Source organism: Podarcis cretensis, assembly GCF_951804945.1.
Source record: "Podarcis cretensis genome assembly, chromosome: 15".
In the NCBI taxonomy this organism is placed as follows: Eukaryota; Metazoa; Chordata; class Lepidosauria; order Squamata; family Lacertidae; genus Podarcis; species Podarcis cretensis.
Genome location: NC_137185.1, coordinates 907,889 through 925,776, shown reverse-complemented (window position 1 = coordinate 925,776; position 17,888 = coordinate 907,889). Strand labels below are relative to the sequence as shown.

At 59.5% G+C, this 17,888-nt stretch overlaps 1 protein-coding gene across 2 annotated transcripts; it reads left to right on the top strand.

Annotated features, from left to right (window-relative positions):
* The first annotated feature begins 376 nt into the window (after positions 1-376).
* On the top strand, positions 377-17,816 carry WDR81 (WD repeat domain 81). 2 transcript variants are annotated; one of them, XM_079955363.1, is made up of 11 exons: positions 377-506; positions 1,615-5,282; positions 5,523-5,630; positions 6,341-6,531; positions 8,617-8,807; positions 9,030-9,183; positions 9,708-9,840; positions 10,511-11,200; positions 11,985-12,130; positions 13,607-13,786; positions 16,530-17,816. In XM_079955363.1, exons 2-11 carry the CDS (start codon positions 1,640-1,642, stop codon positions 16,851-16,853), a joined length of 5,760 nt encoding a protein of 1,919 aa, XP_079811489.1. In that variant the 5' UTR covers positions 377-506; positions 1,615-1,639; the 3' UTR covers positions 16,854-17,816. The 2 variants fall into 2 exon arrangements, with proteins under 2 accessions (XP_079811489.1, XP_079811490.1); XM_079955364.1 differs by lacking the exon at positions 377-506 and adding an exon at positions 1,072-1,204.
* Positions 17,817-17,888: the final 72 nt, after the last annotated feature.

Sequence of the window (17,888 nt, the reverse complement as noted above, 5' to 3'; positions counted from 1 at the left end):
ACATTTCCTTAACTAGACATCTGAGGCGCAGGTGTCGTGATCGCAAAAACAAAACCTCAGAGCGGTTTACAAAAAGATGAAGCAATAAAATCGAGACATTTTTACAGCGTTGCTTTAAAACAGATGAAAAGTTAAAATATTAGATTAAATCCCCCAGCAACTTCCATCTGGGTGGACTTGAGTAAACATTACTCTTCTCAGCAGCTGCCCAGCGGAATAGTGATATCAATAGGCAGGAAGTTCCAAATTTACGTAAATTGGACGTAAATTTAGGTCAACTCGCTCCCCGCGCCCGCCTCTCGAGCGCGCGCCCCCGTGCCTCCTTGGCTGCGCGTGCACGCCGCTCCCCCCCCCTCGGGCCACGTGGAGTTTGTGTCTTTCCCCAGGAAGCGGCGCCACGTGACCCGCGCGTCAGCTGACCCAACATGGCTGTGAGCGGAGCGAGATCGGCCGCCGCCGAGGAAGGCGCCCCCTCGCGCGCCGCCTGAGCCCCGCGCCCACGCCAGGTGAGGCTGCCCCGCCGCCCCTGCTCGGCCCCGAGCCTCGCCCAGCAGCGCTCCCCGCCAGGGAAGCGGGGCAGGCGGGCCTCTGAACATGTGCAGAGTGCCTTGCTGGCTGCCGGAGGTAGGGCAGGCGCGTCCGGCGGGAAGGGGCCGGGGAGGGAAGGACCCGGGAGGGTCCGCCGCTGCCCCGACCCCGGAGCTGAGGGAGGTTGGAGGAGGGGGCCGCCCCACGCCCGGAGTCCGGGCTTGGACCCTCAGCTCGTTTCCCGCGTGGTCCTGGCAGCCCGGTCGCCCGAGCATGTGCAGAGTGGATTTCCCCTTTCCGCGGGGCAGCGCCGGCGAAGCGCTCTGTCAGCTGACAGTTTGCAGCGCGCGAGGCGCGTGATGCGAGGCAGCCTCGGGCTGGGCGCTTCCTCAGTTCTTGGAAATTAATCGTCAAGGAGCTGGTGCCTTTCTCCGGGGTGGGTGGGATCCCTTGGCCTCGTGGGAAGGGGGGTGCCGGGGAGCGAGGTGGGCCTCTGGTTTGATCCTGTCTCTGAGCTCTGCTTGGGCTCAGCTGCCCCTTGTTTGCACGCAGAAGCTCCCAGGCTCAGTCCCAGGCAGCAAATCCAGGAAGGGCAGGGAATGGCCCTGGCCTGAAATCCTGCAGAGCTGCTGCCAGTCAGAGCAGGCAGTCCTGAGCTAGATGGACTCATTTATGTGTAGGTCTCTTATGAGACTGGGCAGCCGCTGTTTGGTGAATGGACCAACATGGTCGGAGCTGGTGTCTGGCGGCTCTCTTCCATAGAACCACAGAACTTTTAGAGTTTGGAGGGACCCAAGGGGTCATCCAGCCCAACCCCTTGTTCAAATGGGGCTTGGGTTCAACAGGCGGCCCACAGGCATTCCAACTTTGCCACAGGCCTCTGGCTGTGAGCCGGGATAGCTCAGAGGGCAGAGCATGAGACTCTCAGTCTCAGTCCGGGTTGTGGGTTTGAGCATTGCAGGGGGGGTGGACCAGATGCCCCTTGTGGTCCCTCCCAGTTCTCTGATTCTAGCCACCCACCCCTTCCACAGACATTCTATGTTCTGCCCCAGTGATCTGTGGCTCTTTGTGTCTCCCCCTCCCCAGGGAATGCTGCTGTGCTGCCCCCAGGATGGACACCCTCCTCAGGCAGGTGGAGAAGGACTTGGGCATTGACCGCAGCCAGCTGGCAGCTGCCACGGGGAGCTCCCACGTCATCGCTCTGGTGCCCACCAAGTGGCTGGCCGGCCTGAAGGAGCGGGGGGTGCTGCCCAGCCTGTGCCCGCACCCCGAAGGGCTCAGTGATGTGGAGGTGCGCACCTGCCTCCAGCACTCGGTGCAGAAGCTGCCGTCCGGCTGGACCCGGGTGGAGATCCACGGCCTGAGGAAGGACCGGCTGTGCTACGGGCTGGCTGTGGTGCCTGGCGACCCGAAGGAGCCCCCGGAGACGCTCCATGGTTTCATGCGCCATGTGGCTTCTCAGAACTACCGGAACCTGTGGAGCCAGGCTCACCGCCTTTACGTCCGCCCGTACTGCCACGCGACCACCCCGCCCACGGCCCCTGCCCTGGAGGTGCTCTGTGGGGCCCTCCAGAGGCTCTACGGCTGCCCCATCGTCCCCGTGGGCAGGGGCGCCCCCTCCTGCACCTCCCCGGCCAAAGAGGGCGGTTGCTCGCCCGGCAGGTGCCCTCCTCTGCGCTGCCCCAGCATCCTCCCGGCGGAGGCGCTGCTGGAGTCCCCAGAGATGTTGTACGTGGTCTTCCCCTACGTCCAGTTCTGCCTCCATGACATCGTGACCTTCAGCCCGGCCAAGCTGACCAACAGCCATGCCAAGCTCCTCTTCATCCTCTTCCAGGTCCTGCAGGCCATGGAGGCCTGCCACCGGGCAGGGCTGGCGTGCGGGGCCTTCTCCTTGCACGACGTGGCCGTGGACGAGAAGCTGTGCGCCCGGCTCAGGGTCCAGCTCCGGGACTACGAGCGGGACGAGGAGGAGGAGGAGGAGGAGGTGGCGGCAGAAGCGGAGGCGGGTACTGCAGGGAGGGACCCGCTGGCGGACGGAGGCGGCATCCCTGCAGCGCCTGGGAAGGGCCTTGGGCAGCTGGTGCTGGAATGGGTGCACGGGCGCCTCAGCAACTTTGACTACCTCCTGCACCTGAACCGCTTGGCCGGCCGCCGGGCGGGTGACCCCAACTACCACCCGGTCCTGCCCTGGGTGGTGGACTTCAGCACCCGCAACGGCCGCTTCCGGGACCTTCGGAAGTCGAAGTTCCGCCTCAACAAGGGCGACAAGCAGCTGGACTTCACCTATGAGATGACCAAGCAGGCCTTTGTGGCCGGGGGCGGCCTGGGCGGGGAGCAGCCCCACGTGCCCCACCACATCTCTGACGTCCTCTCTGACATCACCTACTACGTCTACACCGCCCGGCGGACGCCCCGGGCCGTGCTGTGCTCCCACGTGCGCTCCCAGTGGGAGCCCAACGAGTACCCGGCCAGCATGGAGCGCATGCAGGGCTGGACGCCGGACGAGTGCATCCCCGAGTTCTACTCGGACCCCACCATCTTCCGCTCCATCCACCCGGACATGCCGGACCTGGAGGTGCCGGCCTGGTGCGCCTCCCGCGAGGAGTTTGTGGCTGCCCACCGGGCGCTGCTGGAGAGCTGGGAAGTCTCCCAGGACCTCCACCACTGGATCGACCTCACCTTCGGCTACAAGCTGCTGGGCAAGGAGGCCGTCAAGGAGAAGAACGTCTGCCTGCACCTGGTGGACGGCCACACCCACCTGGCCAGCTACGGGGTGGTGCCTCTCTTTGACCAGCCCCACCCCCGGCGCCTGGCGGGGAGCTGCGCCCTCCTCTCCGCCGAAGCCCCACCCATCACCAGGCCCCTCATCCCACCTGTGCAGGAGACGAGAGTCCTGGAAGGGGGTGCCCCCAAGGGCCAGGCCAGCAATGGGGCCGGCGGGCCGGTCGTGGAAGCGGCGCCATGTGAAGGCGTGTGGGCTGGAGGTCGGTTCACAGTGGCGGCGGAGGAGGAGGTGGAGCAGGGGGCGGAGGCGCTGGAGGCCCTCCCTGCGGGGGCATGCCGGGCCACGGAGCTGCCCGGTCCCCCCGCCCCGCCCCCGGGGATGCCCGCAGAGGGCAAGCACCTCGGCCGCAGCAGGACCAAGGCGGGGGCTCCTCCTGCGGAAGGGCTAGAGGCCAAGATCGTCGTTCCCGAGGGCTGCAACTTCCTGCAGGCCTTGGAGGAGTTGGAGAAGCTGGAGGCCTTCCTCCTGAAGGGGCTGCACACCCAGGTGGGCCGGCCGGAGCAGCGCCAGCCTCGCTTGCCCCCGGGGCCCTCGGACCTCTTCCAGAGAGACATGCAGGCCCTGGGGGTTGTGGTGGTCGAGATCGTCTTTGCCCCGAAGCTGCGGGCGCTGGAGCCCGGGGCGGCCCTGGCGGAGCGCTTCCAGGCGGCTCGGAGGCTGTGCCGCCAGCACCCCAAGGACATCCCAGCTCCTCTGCAGCACCTGCTGGATACGCTGCTGCGGCTGAGGGTGGCGGATGGGCAGCTCGCCAGGGCGGGGTGGGGACCGCTCCTGTTTGACTACCCCCCTGTCTGGCAGGGCCTCCCTCCGCCCTGCCCCTGGCAGCTGCGGAGCTCCTTCAGCGCGGTGCTGCCCTTCCCCACCTACTTCCCGGCTCTGCACCGCTTCATCTCCACCTACCTGTCTCGCCAGGCGGAGGCCGAGGGCCGGGAGCTGGTGTTCCAGCTGTGGCGGCAGCTGGAGGGCGTCCTGAGCAGCATCACCCCCGAGGGCCTGGAGATCCTGCTGCCCTTCGTCCTGGCGCTGCTGTCCGGGGAGCGCACTGCTGTCCACGCCGCCTGGTACCTCTTTGAGCCCATCGCCAGGGCCCTGGGCCCCCGCAACGCCCACAAATACCTGCTGAAGCTGCTGGTGGGGGCCTACGAAAACCCCCGCTGCCTCCATGGGCGATTCTACCTGTACACCGACTGCTTTGTGGCGCAGCTGATGGCGCGGCTGGGCCTGCAGCTCTTCCTCTCCGCCTTCCTGCCCCACATCCTGCAGGTGCTGGTGGGGTCCGAGGGGGCCGCCCCGGAGGAGAACAAGGCCCTGCTGGGGGTGACGGAGGAGGAGGAGGACGACGAGAGCGGAGGGGGCAGTCCCGGGCCCTGCTCCTTTGGGGAGGAGGCCAAGGCGGAGGCGGAGAGGGGCTCGGCCCTGCAGCTGCTGGGCTACATGTCCGGGGTCAGCCTGCACGACCAGGCTGACCTGCCCGAGAGCGAGGACTTCCAAAACGGGCTCTACGTGGCCGAGGCTCTGCGGGGCACGGAGGAGGAAGAGGAAGAGGCTGCGGCAGCCGAGGAATCCCTCAGCCTGGGCCGCCTGAGCGACAAGAGCAGCGCCAGCGAGATCTCCCTGGGGGAGGACCGGTCAGCCGCCGACGGGGAGTCCCAGAAGGACAAAGGGAGCCTCAAGTCCCTCGACAGCAGCCAGGACCTGAAGCACAGCGAGGAGGAAGAGGAGGAAGAGCAGGAGGAGGAGCAGCCGCAGGAGGAGGAAGACGAGGGCCAGCAGGATGGGGAGGAAGAGCGTGATGACGCCACCACTGTGGTCGCGGAGGAGCTGACGCTCTCCTTGGGACTCAGCGCCTCGGTGGAAGCCAGCCTGGCAGAGGACAATGATGGCGAGGAGGAGGAGGAGGAGGAGGAGGACCGGGTCGGACGGGGCTTGTTGGACCAGGAGGGGGACAAGGAGAGGAGCATTCTGCTGGGTGAGCCAAGGCTCCTTCCGGGGGTGGGGGGGGCCCTAGTCATTCATTCATTGATTTAAAAAATTGTATACCATAGTGGTTTAGAGTAACATAAGTTATAAGCAAAAGAAGAATTCAAAACAAACGCCAGCAGGGACTGGGGAGGTGCTGGGTTGCCAGGCTTCGCCCGCAAAGGGAGCTCCCTTGGGTGTGGGCAGGGTGCCGTCTAACCGCCCGCTCCCGCCCTCTCTTGTCTCCCAGACACAGCCTGCAAGATGGTGAGGTGGCTCTCGCCCAAGCTGGGCCCCACCACCACCTCCCACTACGTGGCCAGGAACCTCCTCCGACTCCTGACCTCCTGCTACATCGGTAATTCTCGCCTGTGGGGTTATGGGGCGGGGGGGGGGGCGGGAAAGGAGGAGGCTGCTTTTCATGGGTCTGGGGGAGGCCTTCTGTTGGAACAACCTTTGCCAACCTGGTGCCCAAGTGGGGCGGGTGGGCAGTTGGGGTCTAGAGTGAGTTTAGCCTGCAGAAGAGGAGATAGAAGAGCCATCTTCCTCTCTCTCTCTCTCTCTCTCTCTCTCTCTCTCTCGAGGGCTGTCACATGGAGGAAGGCGCAAGGTTGCTTTCTCCTCCCCTGGAGGGCAGGACCTGAACAAACAGACTCCTCTTGCAGGAAAGGAGAGTCCAACTAAAAACTTTCTGAGGGTAAGAGCTGTTCAAAGTGGAACAGATTCCCTCTGAAAGTGGTGGACTTGTCTTCACTGGGCTCCAGTTTTCTATCAGCTGCAGCAGCTGGCATGGGCAACCTGGTCAGGGACAGGGACAGGTGTTAGAGCCCAGCAGCCCCACAGGCATTCCCCAGACGGCAGGACTTGGACCAGGGGCACTGAGGGTCTGAGATGCCCCGGGGTTTGTGTGTGTGGACCCTCCTTCACCAGGGGCGTGTAAGCAGTGGCTGAACGGCCGCCTTTCAGGGCTGCTGTCGCAATCGGATTTCCTGCCTTGGGAGCGGGTTGGGCTGGATGACCTTTGAGGGTTCCCCTCACATTCTCTCTCTGCTCTTTCTCCTTCTGCAGGTCCTGGCAGGCAGCAGTTTGTGGCCGGGGCTGAAGAGAGCAGCCCTCTGAGCTCCGGGAACATCTACCAGAAGCGGCTGCTGGTGGGGGATGTGGTGTCCGAGCCGGTGCTGGCCTGCCTCATCCACCTAGCACACCTGTATGGGGAGCCCGTCCTCACCTACCTGTACCTGCCCTATATCAGCTACCTGGTCAGTGTCTCTATCTGAGGGTGACTTTCAGGGCTCCAGGCGTGTCTGTGGGGCCCCTCCACTTTCCCTCTCTCTTCATCTTCCTTGGAGCAAAGTTCCGATGGCCATCTGCCAGGGATTCTGTACCTGAGATTCCTGGATCGCAGGGGGTTGGACTAGATGACCTTGGGGGGTCCCTTCCAGCTCCAGGATTCTCTGATTCCATCTTGCCTTCTCCTACACCATTGCCATATGCTGCGTCAGACCCCGGGCCCACCTGGCACAGTCTTGTCCAGACAGCAATGGCTCTCCAGGGTTTTGGGCAGGGAGTGTCAGTGGGGCTGCTGCTGGGGATTGAAGCTGGGACCTTCTGCATGCCAAGCAGGTGTTCTGCGCTACTGGGCCCTTACCCAGGGCTCTCTCTCATATCCTTCCACTCCAGCACCATTTTTGGGCAGCCTGAGCAGCTTGCTGCAGGGAACACGGGATTCTGTTCAAGATTTCAGCAGCCGGAGAAGCTTAGCTTTAAAAACAAAGCAGCCCAAGCAGACTCGCCTTCCCAAGTTTCTAGCCCTCATGGCTTTAGGGAGAAGCTGAAATGTACCTGAGCAGTACATAGCGAACTCCCAGAGGGCGGGAGTGGGGGGCTGAGCAGAGGAGGGGCCAGTGGGACAGAAGATTGGGCAAATATATGCCAACTAAAGTCCTAGATGTTGCCCCCCCTTCCAAGGAGGGAGTTTGCCTTGCTTTGTGTCCTGGGGGGGGGGGGTGGCAGCTCAGGGAGGAATTTCATTTATTATTATTATCATTTCAAAACCCAAAAAAAATTACAAACATCAAATTCAAAATCCATATTCATTTTCTAACATAAGCCTATTACGTAGATTACCTAAATTAAAATATATCTAATTGCTCTATGCTTCCCTTTGCTGTATGTAAATACAAAGTAATTAACAAATTATAAATTATATTATAGATTCCCATATACCTTCCACTCCCCTTCACCCATGTGTGATCTCAATATTTTACTTCTTCCATCTTGTTGTGTTGTTATAATTTAATAATTATTCAATTGATTCTATTGTTATTTTCTTGCTTACTCCTGCACATTTTACAGGTTCTCTATTAATATTTCAATTCCGGAACCATATTTTTTCAGGGAGGAGTTTCGTTTCCTCCCCGGCGGCTGCTCTGAAAGGAGAAGCTGACTCGCGTTCAGCCTTCTGCACACTCACTTGTTCTCTCTCTGTGTGTGGAGGTCACACTCTGCATTGGGGGACACTTCCCCATTTTAAATTTTTCCCACCATGGAGGGTTGTATTCAGCAAAGTCAGAGGAGGGAGCAGCCCCTTCGCTGGGTGGGAGGAGGAGGAGGAGGAGGCGGCCTCCGGGAAGAGCTGCGCTGAGCCTCACAGCCGTGACGTCCACTTGGCCAGTTTGGCACCAAGGGTGAACCACAAAATGGCGCCCCCTCCCACTAGGGGCAAAGGGGTGGGTGAAGAGCTACATTAGGAACAAGAGGGGAATCAGCCGGATGGTTGAAGTGGGAATCCAAGGACACTGAATCATGCCAGGAGACCCCTGGGGGCGACTACTCAGGAGGTGGCAGATCCAGCCTCCAAGCAGCGCACCACAGCCATGGCGGCCAGAGGCGGCAGCAGCAGCAGGAGGTGATGCCTTCCATGGAGACTGGATCTGCTGCCGCTGTGGATCCTGCCATCTGAGGCAGTCACCTCAGCCTGCTCGTGAGTGGGCAAGGCAGGGGTGCAAATGAGGCCACGGTCTGTTTCATGGAGGAGAAGGCTATCCATAGTTGCTTGAGGACCAGGTGCTGGAAAGCACAGGAGGGCTCTTGTGCACGGATCCTGCTTACAGGTTTCCCCCAGGGGTTGTACTAGATGACCCTGGAGTCCTTTCCAATTCTACCACTCTATGATTTTTCTCAAGTGCCATAGGAAAGGCAGCGGTGACTCTCAAGGATTTTAAGGTGGGGGTTGTCCCCAGCCCTACCTAAAGATGCCTCCTGGGGATTGATCTGAGGACCTTCTGCATGCCAAGCAGGCGTTCTGCCGGTGACCCACCTGGGACCTCCTTTCCCTGTTCCAGGTGGCTCCTGGGGGCGGAGCAGGTGTTGTCCGGCTGAACAGCCGCAAGGAGGCCGGGCTCCTGGCCGCCATGACACTCACCCGCAAGATCGTCGTCTACCTCTCGGACACCACCCTCATGGATATCCTGCCCAAAATCAGCCAGGAGGTCCTTCTGCCTGTCCTGGGCTTCCTCACCTCGGCCACCATCAGGTGAGAGGCTGGGGCGAGAGACCCCCTCTGGCATGCAGCAGGAGGGACCTGTCCCAGGCATCCCTCTCTGGCCACGAGGGCCTCCGCTCTGGAGGCGCTGGCTGGGAGAATCCTGCAGCCTCTGCTGTGCCCCCAGAGCCCTTGTGGGGGAGACTGGGCGGTGTGTGCTGGGATGTCTCTCTTGGGCACCCTTCTTGGCTGACGCCCCACCTCCCCCTCCAGCTTCCCCAGCGGGGCCCAGGCCCGCGTCGGCTTGTGCCTCAAGACCATCAGCCTCGTGGCGCTGGTTTGCTTGCGGATCGGGTCGGAGATGGTGCAGCAGCACCTCAGCCAGACTCTCCGGACGTTCTTCGAGACGTTTTCGCTGCTGGAGCAGGTGAGTCGGGAAGGGAGGGCAGAAGGTCGGGGAGCTTTTTCAGCCTCTGTTGATGGGGGGGGGGAGAAGGACCCCTGGCTCTGGCAAGACTTGAACTCGTGGCACGTGGAAGTGGGATGGAAGGGGTTCTTTCTCATGAGAGGCATCAGGTCAACCCAGGAGACGTTTCTCAGGCCACAAACGTCCAGAAAGTGATCTTTCCTCTGCAGAGCCAAAATGGTCTTATTCGCTGTACGGATCATATCTAGGGAGCCTTGGTGGCAGAGGTTGGGGAGAAACAAACACTGGGTTCCAGTTTCTACAATGCTTTCATGGGGTCTCTTCCAGCTCTACAGTTCTATGAAAAGTGCAGGCAGGGGGGAAATGGCCTCTTCCAAAATGCAGTGCTGTTCTCAGGGCGGCTGTTGGCGCTGGGTGGGAATCCTCTCCCAGAGGTGGGTGCCAGCAAGGCGGAGGTTTGTCTGACTGGTTGCCCCCTCCTCCTCCTCCTCCTCCTCCTCCTCCTCCCCCCCCCCCCCGCCCAGGGTGTGACACAGGAGCCGCCTGCCCTGCCGACGAGGCTGCTGCCCCCGGACCCGTCCGCTGTGTTGGAGCTGCAGAAGGTTTTCAGCCTGGAGATGGCTTACATCACCTTTGTCCCCTTCTCCTGCCTGCTAGGTATGGTGTGAGGCTTGACTCTCCTCCCCTGCTCTCTCTCTCTCGATCCGTGTCTCTTGTGCTCTTGCAGACACATGCACGCACACACGCTCTGCACCTTCTCAAATGGCTCTGGGTGTGAGTCTCGGGCAGCAGGCACAACAGTGAGTCTTGTGGCACCTTGAAGATCGGCCCAGCCTGTGCCCACCTGGTGCCCTCCAGCTGTATTGGGCTGCAGGGACTGGGGTGGCCACGTTGCCCAAAACATTGGGAGGGTGGCAGGCTGGCAAAGCAGAAAGGTATAAGTGTGTTTTTTCCCCCATCTCCTTGAGATGACCTGAAGGCCCCTAAGGAACATCCATTCTTCCTTTTGGACCCTGGACATCTTGAGGCAGTGAGTTCCACAGGTTAATTTGCAGCAGTTTGAATAAACTTTTTTATTCTAGAACTGCATGGGAGAGGGATAAAAACGTCTCCCTGCTTCCTTTCTCCAACCTGTGCACAATTTTTATAAATCCCTCCGACTGTTTCTCTCCCTCCTTTCTAAAAACTTGACAAGCCCCAGACTCTGTTGCCTTCGCAGCTCCTTGACCCCCTTGCGCTTGGTGAGGAGAGGCCTTGGAGCTCCCTGGCCTTGCGTGGGGCCTGGATCCATACCCAGAGCTCTCCCACCTTCCTCCCTTCTCTGCAGGCGACGTGATCCACACCCTCGTCCCCAACCATGCGCTGGTCGGGCGGCTGGCTGGCCTCTACCTGGAGAGCATCAACCCCCGAGGCCTGGCTTCCCAGAGCCAGGATGCGGCCGCGCTAGGCCCGGGTTCCTTGGAGCAAAGCACCCTGGGTGCAGACCCCTCCTCCGGCCCCTGCGAGGACACGCACTCTGGGACTTTTGGGAGCGTGCTGGTGGGCAACCGGATCCAGGTCCCCACGGAGGCCCAGCAGGAGGCCTCGGGGAGCCCCGGCAGCTTCTGCCCCACGGCGGGGCGCCGGGAGGAGGGGGAGGCCCTGAAGCAGGAGCTGCACCGCAGCGCCCACCACCTCTGCGGCAACTGGCTGGCCTACTGGCAGTACGAGATTGGGGTGAGCCAGCACGACGCCCGCTTCCACTTCCACCAGATCAAGCTGCAGAGCTTCGTGGGCCACGCGGGGGCCATCAAGTGCCTGGCCCCCCTGGGTGGGGAGGACTTCTTCCTCAGTGGCAGCAAGGACAAGACGGTGCGCCTCTGGCCCCTCTACAACCGGGGGGACGGCACCTGCGAGGAGGAGCCCCGCCTCACCTACGGGCACCACAAGAAGTCCGTCTTCTACGTTGGCGTCCTGGAGGCCCCACAGCACGTGGTCAGCTGCGACGGCACCGTCCACATCTGGGACCCCTTCACTGGTGAGGTGGGGGAGGGGGGCTTGGCCGGGCCACAGGAGTGTGGCCCCCTGTGGCTGGGTGGTGTAATAATAAAAATAATAATAATAAATTTTATTTATACCCCACCCTCCCCGGCCAGAGCCGGGCTCAGGGTGGCTAACACCAGTAAAATTACAGTAAATACATAATGGGGCGGGGGGGGGGGGGGAGAGAATAAAACAAAAAAAACCCAATTTAAAATGCAGCCTCGTTTTAAAAGTAGCCGATAGAGCAAAACCATAAGGGGAGGGAAACATAAGGGTCAGACTGAGTCCAAACCAAAGGCCAGGCGGAACAGCTCTGTCTTGCAGGCCCTGTGAAAAGATGTCCAGTCCCGCAGGGCCCTGGTTTCTTGTGACAGAGCGTTCCACCAAGTTGGGGCCAGTACAGTGGTATCTCTGGTTACAAACTTAATTCGTTCTGGAGGTCCGTTCTTAACCTGAGGTACCTTAGCTAATGGGGCCTCCTGCTGCCACCACACGATTTCTGTTCTCATCCTGGAGCCAAGTACTTAACCTGAGGTACTATTTCTGGGTTAGTAGAGTCTGTAACCTGAAGTGTCTGTAACCCTAGGTACCACTGTACTGAAAAGGCCCTGGCCCTAGTTGAGGGAAAGCGGGGCTTGGAGCCTCTTCGGAATGCCTCATCTGGTGACGCCCGTGTGCCAGGAGGAAAACACACCAGAGGCGGATTTGGGGCAGCACAACCGGCTCTGGAGCCAGCTGCCCCTTTCGCCCCATCTGAGCAGGCTGTCTCTCTCTTGCAGGCAAAGTCGTCCGCACGTTTGAGGCGCCTGACTGCAAAGTGCCCATCACGGCGGTGAGCGCTATGCCGCCTCCCTACACCAGCATCAGCATGGCCAGCGCCGACTCGGTCCTGCGCTTCATTGACCACCGGAAGCCGGGACTCCAGGTACACTGAGGGTTCGTTGCGCCTGGGGCTGCTTTAGTCGGCGGAGGTGGGGGACATTTCCTGCTCCCCATTGGTCATGCCTGTGAAGAGGAGGCCGTAGCCTTGGGACAGAGCAGCTGCCCTGGTCCAGCTTCCCACTGGAAAGGGGTCTGAGAGCAGGCGATGGTTTTCTCTTCCACAGACACTAGGGAGCCAATACAGGCAACTCCCAATTTATGCAGCAGTTACGTTTCCAAGGAATCTCATGCTCATGTGAAATTGCGTATGTTTGAATTAAATCTTGATCACTTTGAAAAAAAATAAATCTTGATCACTCAAATATAACCTAAAATTATCATTTAAAACCTTAATCATTTTTGCAGTACAGCTTTTCCCCTAAGTTTTATGGCAGTCCCCCTTTTGATGATGTTTTTGGGTCGTTCCGAGCTTGGCGTGTTGCATGAATACGTGTAAATGGGGTGTCGTTGCCTGTACTGCCAGGACTGAGCTGGATAGAGAAAGGCAGGAAGGCAGCTCAGAATAACAGCCTTGTCGAGTCCTCCAATCCAACTCCCTATAATGTCAGAATCACAACAGAAGCATCTCTGGCAGACGGCCAGCCAACTTGACGGGACATTTGGAAGAATGTCTTGGTGGTCAGAGCTGCTCAAAAACCTCCGCTGCCAAACAGCTCTTAGGAAGTTCTTTCTAATGTTCTGCCAGAATCTTTCTTGCCATTTGGTATCTGTTGGTTCGGCTCCTGCCCTCCAGAACAGCAGAAAACAAGCTTCCGCCACCTTCCATGTGGCAGCCCTTCAGAGACGGGAAATGGCTCTCATGTCACCTCCGAGTCTCTTTTCCGGGATCCCTCAGCCGCTTCCCTATGGGATCTGTCACTCGGAGACAAAACATCTGCTTTGCATGTAGGTCTCTGGTTTGCTCCCAGCCTCTTGGAAAAGTGTCAGGTGATGGGGAAGACCCTTCCTTGCCTGAGGCCCTGGAGAGATGCTGCTAGTCAGAGCAAGCAGTACTGGACCAGATGGACAGGGAGTCTGGCCTGCAGCCAGGCAGTGCCCTGTGAGGGTGGGCCTGGGGGCTGGAGGGGCCTCACATTTATCTGGGAGTCATGAATTGTGACCCCAAGCGACAACTTTGGGAGTTGGGAGGCACCCAGCTTGCAGGCAGGAGGTCCCCAGTCCAGCCCCACACCAGTCCCCTCACTTACAAAGGGGGCCACGTGGCAGGTGCTGGGAGGGTCTCCCTTTCCCAGGGCCCTGGAGGGCCTGACGTCGTTCCCCTGATCCTCTGAGGCAGAGCAGTGGCCTTGCAGGCAGAAGGTCTCAGGTCCAATCCCTGATGGGGAAATGCTGGGGGGAAACCCTGGAGAGCTGCTGCTGCCAGTCAGAGCAGGTGACACCGGGGGAGAATTGCCACAGGTTCTGACTGGGAGAAGCTGCTTCTGACACCCCTCTGCCTCCCCTCCTTCTGTGCCCCCAGCATGAATTCCGCCTGGCCTGTGGGGCCAACGCTGGCCTTGTCCGCTGCCTGGCCGTCAGCCCCAGTGGCCGGAGCGTGGTAGCCGGCTTCTCCTCTGGCTTCATGGCCCTGCTGGACACCCGGACAGGCCTCATCCTGAAGGTGTGGCCAGCACACGAGGGAGACATCTTGCAGATCAAGGTAAGGGGCTGGGCTGGAGGGGTTCATTTGGGTGCATCCCCCCCCCGCCTCGTTCGTCTCAAAGGCAAATTCGTTTACAATTGACCTTTCAAATGCTGGCCAAAACTAGGGACCATCCCATCATAAGAACCCAAGAATAGCCCTGCTGGTTCAGGCCCATCTAAGCAACCTCCTGTGGCCAACCAAGGCCACAGTTTTTGAAATAAAAGCCAGGAATTAGGAGGTGTGGGAGGGCATCCCAGGCGATGCCTGGAGGCACCACTGTGCCCATGGGCACCACCCTGGGAGCCCCAGATTACCTCTCCTGGTCTGACCTAGATGCCTTTTCATTCTCGCTCAGAGATCGGCTGCCCCCCTTTCCCCACTGCTGCACCTCGGACAGCTGAAGATTCCCTTCTGTGGGTCCAAGGTATCGCCTGGTGCTCTTGGGGGCTGGGCTGAGGGACTCGGGTTAAGGGAGCACAAGGAGCCAGGCAATGCTCTGCATGGGGGGGGGTCTCAGGCCCCCTGCCCCAAGGCCCTTGCAGCTTCAGATCTGACACAGGGGCATCATTCACCGTAGCCTTGTCTGCTTACGTGTCTCCAGTGCATTCCCAGATTGCACGCTGAAGAAACCGGGGAATCTGGTATTGCAATGTTGCACACAGACAAACAGAAACCCCTGCCTCCAGCCTTCATGATTCCAGAGAGGAGGGCGGTCGCATGTGAGCAATACCTTGTGGAAGGCGTCCGGTTGTGGAGCGGCTTGTGCTGCGTGGGTGTGGAAGTGGGGTTAGGGCATTGGGGGTTTGGCCGGTTGTTCCCTCTGTTGATCCTTCTCTGGGGGCCATTTCTGAGCTGGTGGGAGGAGGACAAAGGTCTTGTGTGCCAGAGGAGGGGAAGCCGAGAATGTGTGTGTGCTGGCGGTCCCTGCTTTTCCCCCTTAGCACTGGCCGGCTGCCCCCATCTGAATGGCTAACCCTTCTCCCTATTTGCCTTCTCCCTGGGCTGCCCTCCATGTCCTTCACCCAGAGCCAAACAACCCAGCTGCTTGCTGTTCCTCCGCTGACGGGAGGCCCTCGGCCACAAAGCCCCACTGGCAGTTCCCAGGCACTGCTGCTGTCAGGGACTGGGCTGGCTGGGGCATCTGCATCCTGTGTGGCAGCAGGGCCGGCCCACCCACTCTCGCTTGGACTACTGCCATGCGCTCTGCGTGGGGCTACCTTTGAAGGTGACCCAGAAACTACAACTAATCCAGGATGCGGCAGCTAGACTGGTAACTGGGAGCGGCCGCTGAGACCACATAACACCGGTCTTGAAAGACCTACACTGGCACCCAGTATGTTTCCAAGCACAATTCAAAGTGTTGGTGCTGACCTTTAAAGCCCTAAACGGCCTTGATCCAGTATACCTGAAGGAGCGCCTCCACCCCCATTGTTCTGCCCGGACACTGAGCTCCAGCGCCGAGGGCCTTCTGGCTGTTCCCTCGCTACGAGAAGGCAAGTTACAGGGAACCAGGCAGAGGGCCTTTTCAGTAGTGGCACCCGCCCTATGGAATGCCCTCCCACCAGATGTCAAAGAGAAAAATAACTACCAAACTTTTAGAAGACATCTGAAGGCAGCCCTTTTTAGGGAAGCTTTTAATGTTTAATAGGTTATTGTATTTTAGTGTTTTGTTGGAAGCCGCCCAGAGTGGCTGGGGGGACCCAGCCAGATGGGTGGGGTATAAATAATAAATTATTATTATTATTATTATTAGGCAGGCTGCCTTGGCTGGCAGATGCTGAAGGCGGTATCCCACAGGCGCCCTGCTGCCTCTGCTGCCAGCGGCACTGGATTCCGGCAGAATGTTGCCAAAATCTCACGTGATCTTGCCGGAAACTGCTGCTGCTACAGCAAGGGGGGCTTGGGCGGCCGCATGTTCTGGCTTTGCCTCAGGCGGCAAAATGGGATGTGCAACCCCTGTGAGGCAGCCCCCTGGTTCTTCACAACCGATTCTGCATTGGGAGGGGTGGCCTTTGGGAAGGCCCTCCCCACCAGTTCTGCGGAGGCAGTGAGATGCCAGTGGCCGGTTTTGGTTTTGCCACTCTTGCTGGAGAGCACGCTGAGAACGGTGGAGGAGCTGGCAGCACTGGAGTCCTCCATGAAGCATGGGTGGGTGGTGGGTGAGTCCCCCATTTAGTGCTGGGGCTGAATACTAGCCAGAGCTCCTACCTGGAGCACAGGAAGTGAAATTATTTATGTCATAAAATTCATTCACCGCTTGATTGTTAAAAAAGAAAGAAAAGCAAATCATGAAAAATCCGCAAGTTCTTTAAAACAAACAAAAACCTAAAATACTAAAACGGATTAAAATTACCACAACTTTCTGGGCCATCTTGCCTGAACGTGAAATTTTCGTGCTGGAAAGAGTCGAGTGCAGGGGTCTGCCTCATATCAATAGGCGGGGAGTTACAAAGGTTAGGTCCCACCACACTCCAAGGTTGAGTTCTGAGCAAACGTGGGACGGGTGTTATATGTGGCCAGTTGTGGCAATGGAAGAAGTTGAGTGGGCATATGGAGCGTAGGACGATTCTGCTGGGTAAGGAAGAGTGCCTTGAGGCATGTGCAAAGTGCCTTTCTCCTGCCACTTTGTAAAGCAGGATTCAGTGGTGGGGTGCACCTTCCCATTGCGTCAAAGGACTGCTGCCCCCCACATTCTGGGTGGGGTTCCTGGGTGTGGGCCGAGATGCCCCTGAGCTGACGGGTGACGTTTCCCCCACAGGCCACAGAGGGCAACGTGCTGATCAGCTCCTCCTCCGACCACTCCCTGGCCATCTGGAAGGAGCTGGAGCCGAAACCCCTTCAGACCTACAAGCCGGCCTCCTCGGAGCCCATCCACACCTTCGACCTCTACGGCAACGAGGTGGTGGCCGGCACCGTGGCCAACAGGATCAGCGTCTACGCCCTGCAGGAGGCGCTGTCCCCCAGCATCACGAAGCTCAGCTCCGAGAACTTCCGGGGCACCCTCACCAGCCTGGCTGTCCTGCCCACCAAGTGCCAGCTCCTGCTGGGCTCCGACAATGGCACCGTCCGGCTCCTGGCGTAGCCCCGGCGCTCTCCTCCCTTCTGGCAACGGGGGCAGAGCCCCTTTGTGGGAGGACTGGGGGTGGGTGAGAGAGAGGGCAGGGGGCTTCGAGGAGACCTCCGTGCCGGCTTTGACTCTCTGCAAGCAGGCTGCTAAGCAGCCAGAGGCCCCAATCCTCTCATCACCGTATGTGCCTGACTCTCTCTGGGGAGTGGGGTGGGCATTCGCTGAGGAACCCACGGAGGGCAGCAGCTTTGGTGCCCTCTTCCACTGCCCCTCTCCAACGCAGCATTCCTGTTCTTGAACTTTTTCGATTGTGTGTGTGTGTCGCACAAGACTTCTTCTGTCCTCCTGGCTCCCCCCACCCATCCCATATGCCTCTCCCCCCCCCTGCAAGAGCTGGCCTCCGTGCAAAGAGAGAAGGCTTTGCACCTGGACGGCGGCAACACCTGGGCACCGAGGGCTCCTCCAGTTGGACTATGGAGAGTGCCTTCTCTCCACCCTGTGGAGAATGGTCCTCATGTGTTGCTTGGAGAACTGGAACCCTTAGGACCTCCTCCTCCTCCTCCTCTGGGAAGGGGTCAGCCTCTTTCCTGGCTGACCAGCCCTTGCAGATGCCCTTGCCACCCAGTTCTCCAGTCTCCCTGTCTTTGCTCAAGCCCAGTGAGGATGCAAACACACACACACACACACACACAGATTCAGTGGTCCAACTGCCCTGCCATCTTGTGTACTTGGGTGCCACCAAGTGCCATGTTCTGTCTCGCTCTGCCTGTCCTCCTGGAATGATATTTTTCCCATGGGGTGGGAGTGGCAGGGAGTCAGCTTGTGGGAAAACCCCCCACCCAGGCAAGGGTCAGCACACCTGTGCAAGTGCTTGCCCCCTTTTCCTGGGGGGAGGGGAGCAGACCCCCCCTTGCTGATTAACTGATTGCAATAGATTATATATATATACATATTCTAATAAACACCCTGGAGCTCGCAGTTGCCTTCTCTCTCTCTCTATGTGTGGCATGAATTTGGTGTGCTGCTGCTGCTGCTTCCTTCTCTCCCCCC